General features: G+C 27.3%; 1 protein-coding gene across 4 annotated transcripts; it reads left to right on the forward strand.

Moving 5' to 3' along the window:
• Positions 1–6148: 6148 nt before the first annotated feature.
• LOC101492880 (uncharacterized) lies at positions 6149–8946 on the forward strand. Of its 4 annotated transcripts, XM_027334442.2 has the most exons (3): positions 6149–6336; positions 6737–6884; positions 8487–8946. In XM_027334442.2, exon 3 carries the CDS (start codon positions 8491–8493, stop codon positions 8902–8904), a length of 414 nt encoding a protein of 137 aa, XP_027190243.1. In that variant the 5' UTR covers positions 6149–6336; positions 6737–6884; positions 8487–8490; the 3' UTR covers positions 8905–8946. The 4 variants fall into 4 exon arrangements, with proteins under 4 accessions (XP_027190243.1, XP_073224430.1, XP_073224432.1 ...); XM_073368329.1 differs by having other exon boundaries at positions 6149–6884; XM_073368331.1 differs by lacking the exons at positions 6149–6336; positions 6737–6884 and adding an exon at positions 7768–7943.
• The last annotated feature ends 1846 nt before the right edge of the window (positions 8947–10792 follow it).

Consider the following 10792-nt stretch of genomic DNA (forward strand, 5'->3'; position numbering starts at 1 on the left):
TATTAATTATTGTTATGTTGGTTACTTTATTAATTATTAAATATTGTTATGTCGGTTACTTTATGAAATAAATACAAGATAAAATCAATTACTAAAATGCATGACAAAAAACTAAAATTAATTAATAACAATTGAAATGTCGGTTACATTAAAGTGATTTTGTATCAATTTTAAAACATTAAGGTTCATCTAAAGAGATTGCATCTACGAGTTTCGTAGGTGGATTTTGGGTAACACGTGACAATCGGCCTAATAAATACCTCAGTGTTGTAGACGCCTTGTGTATGATATTGCTCAAGAAGTTGCTTCATTGGTGCGATATTGCTTCTAACCTGGTGCAATGTCTGGCATTGGAAATCCATCCTTCATCTTTAACTGCAAAAATTAAATAAATTAACAAAATATAAGACAAAAATTACTAGAATAAAATTTAAAAAAGTATAAGAAAATAATTACCGGAACCCAGTGATTTTCATTAACAAAACCAATACAACAAATGCGATCATTTTTTGTCGATCCGGAATGTGAACCCCTCATAGGAAAGAAAGTCATTGAAAATGTCAGACCGAATGTGACAAGAATAATATTATATGTTTTCGCTATCACGTAACCCATTTCAGGTATGGACAACCATTTATCCATGGGTTGAACACCTAAGCCGGATATCATCAACGAATCTCTTACTTCTTTAATGCGCCCTGTGAACAATCTATCATATGGAGTTACATGAGAAACAATCTCTTGATCCAATCTCTTGCGAACCAAAGACCAACACTCTTCACTGAAACCAAGCAATAATGTAATAGTGCGAAAACCACAATTTCCATCCGCTGCTACGTCAAATATGTCATCAATGTATGGCTGAATAATATCAGGAAATTGTCTCCATAACAAATTTTTTGAATAATGAGATGACTGAGAGGGGTATTTCTTTGATTGAGAGGCTTGTCTCTTCTTTGATGACTGAGAGGGTTGGGAACCAATATCTTCACAATATGTTGCATTAACATGCTCAAAGTAAGAAGGGTCTCGATATACATCATATCCATTCGGCTCAATACCCTTACTCTTCTTTACTCTTCCTTTGGTTTTGACTTTTTTCAGGTGGTAGACACATTGAACTTGTACTTGGAAAAGCAAGTTCACGCACTTTACTCTTCAACACTTGTTTCCCAATAACATCAAGTGATCAAAAGCATTTTCATAAGGCATTCATCTCAGTAGACATATCTAACTCTGATCCATCTTCTGTGTCTTGAGTGAGTTCACATTCCATGCTTAATTTTCTCCATTGAATATGCACAAAATCTAGAGGAATTGGTTCACCCATTAATTTATATTGTCCCAATTCACAAGCACAAGGTAATCCGTATGTCCTTCTCAGAGAACACCCACATATAGATTTGTCAGTACCCACCCACTCAACTTTGTTGTATTCTTCATCAATACGTCTTTGAGCTTCTGTTGATACAAATGTATTCAATCTCTGATAAAATGGATTTTTGTGCTCATGCTCTTCATCATAAAAACTTTTTTGAAACAAGGCTCTGATTCTTTTATGTTGCAACCTTATCATGTTGTTCATAGCCTCCCAACATTTACACAAATCACCGATGCTATTTTCTAACATTAACTTCAGTTTATAGTGAGCTGACTCAACCCTATAATAAAATTTTACACATACATTAGAAAATATAATACAATTCAACAATATATGATAAAATTATATTAAATACCTGTCAGTCGTTGTGTTCCCCAAATGCATCACTTTATTTGTCCATGCTTCAACAAATCTTTCCTTATGTGGAATCAACCAAGTTTCTTTGACATAATCAACAAACACTTTAGTATCAACACATGATTGCTCAAATATATGCAAGCGCATCATATACTCTTTTTCATTACTACAATACATAATGTCTTTCCACATATTCAATATTGACTCTTGTCTATCCTTTAAGACATATTGCTTGCATTTTGCTCCAACATTTTTTTCGATATGAAATCGACAAAGTAAATTAACAGCATGTGGAAACACAATGCCAACTGCATTCATTAACGCAAGATCTCTGTCTGTCACAATTACTTGAGGGAATTTATTTTGTGTAACAAACAAATCTTTTAGTCTCTCTAATGCCCAACAAAAGTTTTCTTCCCGCTCACATTCCAAATAAGCAAATCCAACTACAAATGTCTTCTCTGTTGATGTCATACCAACAATTTCAAGTAATGGTATTTTGTATTTATTGGTTTTGTAGGTACTATCCATAATCAACACAATCGGAAACAAATTCAACAACTTCACTAAATCTGGATGTGCCCAAAAAATATCTCTCATAACATCGGAGTCTTCACGCTTTCTATTCCAGCACACATATTTTGCATCTTCAATTAACTTGAATAAATGTTGCATCTCTGTTCTATTACCTCTCACGTGCAATCGAATGATACTTCTCTGTTTATATATTTGTGAGATCTTAGTAACATTACTCTTATCTCGGTCTTGCAATGAGAGTAATATATGTCTCGGTGCAACATTATATTTTGTTAATTCATGAACATGTTTTCTTTCTTCTTCATCTAAGTGTCCAACATATGCATGCTCCTCCAAAGTATCAGGTAATTCATGGTTGTGAATTCCACAAATTACTTTAACTATCCATCATGAACCATCTTTTAATGGTTTTGCTCTAAGCTTGAAAGGACAATCACATTTTTTTGTTGAACTTCGAATAGAATTAGCAGCACACTTGTATTTTCCCCATTTGTCAAAACCTAATATTAATTTATTTCTCCGTCCTTTCTCACCCGTCTCTATATCTAATCTTTTGATAATAACAGTAACTTTATTTTTTATACCAATTTCTTTTGCCCATTTCACAACAGTATCCCTTGAATCAAATATCTGAAATAAAATAATTATAATTAATCACAAAAATATATTTTTATAATTAATATTAAATATATTTATTCATACCTGATCTGTGTCAAAAATATTTGTAGTATCGACACATGTTTTGTCCATTAATAGTAGTGGATCATCTATATCTGTTAACATTTAAAAAAAATTAAAAAAAACTTAAAAAAAAAATTGGTATGTACCAGAAAACTTAGAAATGATATTTTCCGGAATCTACTACTATACCGGAATACTTGTCAATTAAGTTTTCCGGTACACAACTTTTCCCTTATGTACTGGAAAACTTGGTTTTAACATTTCCAAAACTTTACTCTGTACCGGAAATCTTGTTACAAGTATTCCGGTAGTTACCGGAAAACTAAACTGGAGCCTACCGGAAATCTTTTTTACGGCAGGGTGAATGACAAAATGGTGAAAAAAAAATTTACCTTTACTTTCTTTGAAATAGTAAAAAAACAAAATTGAGGATAGTTTTGGCATTTTCGAATTTTTTTGGGGTCCAAGACAAATTGTGGGGTAGTGGAGAAATTTTTCAACCATGAACTCTTGTGATCATTAGAATTATACGCTTTGAGTTTTTTTTTTATTTTTATTTTTTTTGCAAAAACACGTTAATAATCTATTAATTATAATCAATATTTTTTGAAAAATTGTACGCAATAGAAATTAGTAACATTGTTTAATTTATTTTGTAGCATAATAGATCATAAATAATTTTAATTTAGAATTATATTTCTCTATAGATACAAGAATAGCAACGAGTCAACAATGATTATTATTTTTCTATAAACTATATATGAATTAAAAAACAATTAAATATCAAATAATTCAATATTATAAAATCTTAATTTTGATTTAATTATTAAAATATCTTTAACGATTTTTAATATTTTAAATATAATTTTATCATAGAGACCGTGATAATAGTCTTATTATAGATGTTTGTAACATAGTTTTAAGTTATTCTCTTATAATTGTTTAAGGTTTTCAATACTACAAATTTATTATACTATTCAAATATTTTTATTAAGTGAGTGAGTTATTTGATTTAAAATATTTCTATTAAGTGATTCAGTTATTTGATTTAAATAATAAATAATGAATCTTAAAAAATTTATTGATATACTTAATGTTTGTGTGCATAGTGCGCAATCATGCAAATTTTTATTATAGTTTAAGTTTAGTATTTTTTAACAAAAATATATTCAATCTTTAATTTATTATCAATTTTTCAACACAAACAATAGTATTTGTGAATTCAAGTTATATATATTTTTTCAAGTATTTAATAAAATATTTTAATGGTTCTAAACCTACACTAATACACATATCCGTTTTTGGTATATTTTTACTAAAATATTTCTCAATAGAGTCAATGTTTTATACAATTAATTAAAATAAGAATAAAAATTATTATTACTTCAAATATTTTTTCTTATTAATTTGAATACTTTGAATTATTTTAACTCTATTTTTCAAATAGTTTGAATATTTTTAATTATTTTTCTAAACAACATTTACATTTGTTTTTTAAAAAATTCTTTTGCATATTTTAGTGAAAATATAAAATTAAAGATCAAACATAAACAATTTTGATTTTTGGTCAAGAATTTAATTTTAAATTAATTTATAATTTTAAAATTAATTTATAATTTTAAAATTAATTTATAATTTAAAAATCCACTTTTAAGTTAGAAATTGAAGTATTACAAATTTTAATTAAAGAAATTAAAAATGAAACATAATTTAATTTTTAGTATTTGTGAATCAATTGTGTATATTTTATATTATTTTAATATAATTCAATTTTTCATAAAAAATATATAATAATTCAATTTGTATACATATAATAAATTTTATAAATCCATTCTCATTCACTCGTCATATATTAATTATATCAATTATGACTCTTGAATTTATGTGTGTGATGTAAAAATGAATATTATATATATATATATATATATATATATATATATATATATATATTAGAATATAAAATAATCATCAATTTGAATCTCATTATATTTATATATCTATTATTTATCAAATAACTGAATTCTTTCTAAATAATTACGTAAAATTTTATAATAACCGATTAAATTTATTTTAACAAATTATAAATTCAATCTATAAACACCTGAAATTTAAAATAATAAATATTAATTCTTCCACTCTCGAATATATTCTGACTGTCCCATTTTTTTATATATCTTTTTTTTTAACATCAAAATACCCCACTCTCAAATTATATTACCTGACTGTCCTATTTTTTTTGGGAGTCAATAGGAAGTCGCTGATCCAATTCAGGTAGCGACCGGCTGAAGGAAGAATAAAGAAAAATTAGACTTAGTTGGAGGTTGTTGACCCAAAGAGCGACCTCGCATTAGGAGTGAATTTTTATTTTTGGCGGTTTTAATAATTATTATATGATTTTAATAATTGCAATTATTTATTTAATAAATTAAAAATAATTAAATTAATAAATAATATTAATAATGATAATAAATAATACATTAATAAATAATAATAACAATAATAAATAACTATTATTATTATTAAAATGGTTATAATTAAAAATAATTAAAATTAAAAATAATAAATTATATTGTAAATTTCAAAGAAAATATATTAAAAAAATTTATATTAATAACATGAAAGAAAATACATCAAATTAACTAACAAAAATATATAAAGAAAAAAACGGTGGTTGTGGTATTTGTTGATGAAAATTGAAGTGTGATTTTATTGCAATGTGATAATAATGCAGATAAGCACATGCAATACAAGTGCTCATCTCTTCATTTGATGTAATTTTCTTCTTCCTTCTAAACGTATTTTCTTTGAAATTTATAATATAATTTACTATTTTTAATTTTAATTATTTTTAATTATAATCATTTTTAATAATAATAATAATAATAATTATTATTATTATTTATTATTTTTATTACTATTATCTATTATTATTATTATTAATGTATTATTTATTATCACTATTATTTATTAATTTAATTATTTTTAATACATTAAATAAATAATAATTATTATTAAAACCACAAAAAAAAAAAAAAATTTAACTCCTAGTATGAGGTCGCTCTTCGGGCGATCCACGTTCAATTAAGTCTAAACAAGAAAAGTAAGATAGTCAGTTAATATTATTTAGAAGTGAGGTATTTTAATATTTAAAAAAAATATATATATATATAAAAAAAAATCATTTATTTTTTATTGTAAAAATTACATTATCTTTTGCCGCCGCGAATTGAACCCACCCCATTGCCGCCGCGAATTGAATCCGCCGCCATTGCCGCCGGTATCCACAGACGCTCATTATATCAACGCCATCGCCACAAATAACAGTGAACTTACTGTGCAGGAGAAAACGCTTCTCTTGGTTTTTCTTTCTCTTTTTCTTGGTACAGTGAAACTGAAAAACATTGTCAATTTAGTCCTATCCATCATTGATACTCAGTGTTTGATTGTTTTGCTGCTGCGATTTCTTTATTTGTTGTTATTGTCACTCCTTCTCAACATCAAGTCACTAGTTTTATTCTTTATTTGTTGCCTACCAAGTGTTCGACATAAATACTCAAACAACCTATAATGTGTTAACACTCTTAGCACCGGGGGCGGAGCTTTGTAGCGACAGGGAGCCGCGGCCACCCAAAAAAAAATTATAGTTAAATAACTAAAATGCCCTTATTAAAACTAAAAAATTACAACAATATTTGAACTTAATTCAGTTTTCTCTTTCTTCCTCTCCCTCTCTCCCTTTTGCTTACAAGTTACAGCCTTCTCTCCCTCCTCTATAATCAGATTCAAGAATCACGACAAACCGCGAGGCCGCCTCTGCCTGATCGCTCCTCTGCTTGCCTGACTGTCTCCGTCGCTGTTCGTCTCTATCGCCTCTCTGTTCGCCACAACCTCATCTGTCTCCAGATCGGGTTGCAGCTTTGTTCAAAAGGTTCGAATTTATATTTTGTTAGTGCTGATTTTTGTTAGCGTAAAATTTAAAGTTTATTTTGTTAATGTTGAGTATGGTGGTTTGATTTGGAGTTTGAAATTTTGATTTAGAGTTTCAATTAGACTTTAATGTTGATTTTTATTTAGAATTTTTGTGTTGCACATAAGTTGTTTCATAAAATTTTATGTCTATATAAAGTGTTTGAGTTTTTTTTGTTGCACATGTAGTGTTTGATTTTATGTCCGGTGGTTGAGTTTTTTTGTTACATATAATAAAGTATTTGAGTTTTGTTGCATTTTTATCTGAGTTTTTTTGTTGCATTTTTATGTCGGCCCAAACTTTTTAGTCGAGCTCCGCAACTGACAGCGGCAGTGCGACAAGGAAGATCGTGAAATCATAGTGTTTATTTTCGTTATTTTGCTTACTTTTTTTTTTACAGGCTGTTGTTTTGATTAACTTTTTCTTTTTCGGTTTTATATAATTAATTAATAATAATTGCTATTGTGATTTAAAAAAGAAAATATACTATGCTATAAATTACAATAAAAGAAAATATAGAATGCTATATTATTATTTAATCAATAATATAAAATGATTTTATTAGTAAAAAAAAAAGTATAAAATAATTTGTTTATTTTTTTAAAAACATTGCTTTTAGATGCTGGAAGCATAGAATTTCTGTATAGATGATGGTGAAATTTTTAGTTTGATTTTTTTAAAGTAAATTTTAGTTTTATTTTATGTTTAAATTAATAAATTTTTAAATTACGATTAGATTTCTTAATTATGTTATAATTTTCTCTCTTTTGTAGGATTTTGAGTTTGACAACCATGATAGTCATTAAAATATCATTAGAAAGACGATAGGTGGTAGTACTGGACAACCCTAAAGTTTAGAACACAAATTTAGAATCATATTCTTGTATTTTCACTTCTGCTTCAAAACCCAATTCTCAAACCAAAACTTGTACATCAAAACTGAAAATCAAATAATCATCTAACAACCTGGAAATAAAATTCCCAAATTCAAAAAAACTGTTATCTTCATTTTTAATATTGGTTTGTGAGCTGAATTTATCTTTTTGTTTTTTTTTTTTCCTTTTTAATTTTTAAAAATTCTTTAGGAAGATAAAAGCACCAACAAAACAAACTACACTCTAACCTACTAGGTAAATCCACCCGAAAAACATTGTGCAACAAAAGCAAAGAACAAGGTGTTTCACGATGAAGACGAGACCCAAGAGTTAAGAAATGAGAATATAGGCATAGTTGGCCAACCAAATCTGCTACAACATTGAACTCGCTAAAAACGCGCGATACTTGGACTCTAGTGGATATTAATTAGAGGTGGCAAAATGGATGGATTGGATGGATATGAATTTGGATTTTAATGGATGGATCAAAATAATTTATTAATCCATTTACAATCCACTAGATCCAATCCATCCATTATCACATTTTAAAATAATTATCTTTTTTGAGTACAAAAAGAAGTTAGTTTACATAACAACTTGTTACTTTTGATATTTATGAAAATTATTATCTACAAAAATGTTGAGGCAATTCTACATGTTCTGTCTAATGAAGTCTGGCTTCTTGCAGGAAGATGGTTGCTCTCAAAGACATTGTGCCTGCAGCTCAAAACAACATAGACACTAAATTTATAGTTTTGGAGAAGGGGAGGACAACACTTGAAGGGCAAAATAAGATGTGTTTGGCACTTGTAGCGGATGAGACTGCTGCAGTTCATTTTCAGCTTTGGCAAGATGAATGTGATTATTTTGAATCAGGTGACATCATTTATCTAACCAATGGCATTTTTTCATACCAACGTGGTAACCTTATATTAAGGGCAGGTAAGAGAGGGAAGCTTGAGAAGATAGGTGAATTTACTATGTCTTATGTTGAAACACCAAATATGAGTGAGATTCGTTGGATTCCTGACCCAAATAATTCGAAGATGTATATCCAGGAGCATGTCATATCTCCTCATTCCCGTATTTTCGCTCCAATTCTATAGATTTCGATATTCATTTTTAATGAAATGGATTCTTTGTTGTTACATCATCGCGCATAACAATTTTCAAGTGTTCAATTTGTTTTATGTCATGCACTATAGTTTACAGTGAAAATGCGTGATTTCGTTATTGTAGGAAATCTAGGCTGTATTTTTAGTCACCACAAAAGTAATGAACTTATTGATTAAGCACTTTTTTGGAACTCATATTATTGTGCAAATGAAAAAAAGAAGTTAATTGCATTGATTTTGAAGGCCTTTTGTTTTTCCATGATGTTAAATATTAGGATTTGAACGAATTTGATTAATACTTTACAATTTTAAGGACATTTTTGGTGTAGTGTTAAGGTAGGGGGGTTAAGTTATACAGTTTTATAATTTTAATGACTAAATTAAATGTTTACTCTTTGGATATTGCACTGAAAATATGGCAGAGAATCTAAGCAGCAAAAATATGTGCTTGAACAAAGTTAGATGCAGATCAGCTAACATACTCTAGTCTACCAGTAACTATTTTAAGTTTCATGTCAATGTCTTGACTTAGAAACAATGGTTGCACCGATTGGATTTGGATTCATATAGCATTACTTGAGTTGTGAGTTTGGTTTATCAAAAGGAGATTCTATATAGCTCCTAAAGTCATTAGAATGAATAGTATTTTGTTCAACCTATAAAAAAACATGTAATTAGCCATACACATTATGGTTCCTAAGTCAGAACTCTGTTACTATAGATGTAAGAATTAGGCCAATTTTACAACACTTACACCAACATTTAGTATATGTTTGGATTCGCGTTGAGTTTCTCAACATTTAGTTTATGTTTTGATCGATAGTACAGGTTAAAATAAATCTCTCCAGCGATTTATCAAAATTAATGTTGAGTTTTTTATATATTATTATAAAGGTTGCCTCTTCTCCCACCTCTTAATATTCTTAAACGTCTCTAATATGTTTTTAAATTGATCAATCCAAAAGTATGCACATTTAGATTGATCAATCCGAATGTATATTTAAGAACTTTTGAGAATATTGAGAGTGAGAGAAGAAATCACTTGTAGAAAATATATATTAACACGTGCTTGAAAAAATAATGCAATAACTACTCATATGCAAAATGTCGAACGACAAAAACTATCACATTTTATACTAAAATTGTATTTCTCTAGTATTTTTATATTTTAAAATTGTTCTATAATTCTTTTCAATATTAAATATAACGCAATCAAACAATCGTTTAACAATTTATACTCATACTATTGCATATTTGATTTTTCACAAATAAAATTATTCAATAAGTTTTCTGTTCGACAACACATAATTTTTAATCAAATAAAATCATTCAATAACTTATAACCAAATAGTTCCCAAAAAAAAAATTATATCCAAATATTTAAAAGGTTAAATAAAGTTTTAGTTCCTATAAATATATTATATTTCGTGTTTAATTTCTCTAAAAATTTACTTCAAATAATAATCTCTCAAATATTTTCTATAAATAATTTTGGTTCCTACTTTTAAGTTAAATTATGTGTATCATTTAATATTTTAAATAGTTTTTTACAAGTATGTTTATAATATTATAAAAATCTCTCTTAAAAAAAATTAATTTTTTTTAACAAAAGATGAATTAAATTTTATAGTTAACTAAATTTTTACTCCATGTAAATGTCATATTTTATTTTTAGTTCTTCTAAAAATTTCTTTAGACAATGGTCTTTCAAATATTTTCCTTCGACGAAATTAGATTCTGCTATTAAGTTAACTCATATGTACTATTTAAATTTTTAAATAATTTTTTGCAAACATGTTTAGAATATTATAAAAGTTTCTTCCACAAAAATTTAGAATGTTTTAATAAAAGATAAATTAAATATAATTTTTAAGTGTTA

Source organism: Cicer arietinum, chromosome 5 (assembly GCF_000331145.2).
Source record: "Cicer arietinum cultivar CDC Frontier isolate Library 1 chromosome 5, Cicar.CDCFrontier_v2.0, whole genome shotgun sequence".
NCBI classification, from domain to species: Eukaryota; Viridiplantae; Streptophyta; class Magnoliopsida; order Fabales; family Fabaceae; genus Cicer; species Cicer arietinum.

Excerpts from the sequence above, each read along its gene's own strand:
- LOC101492880 (XM_073368329.1), top strand. The coding sequence starts at position 8,491 with ATGGTTGCTCTCAAAGACATTGTGCCTGCAGCTCAAAACAACATAGAC.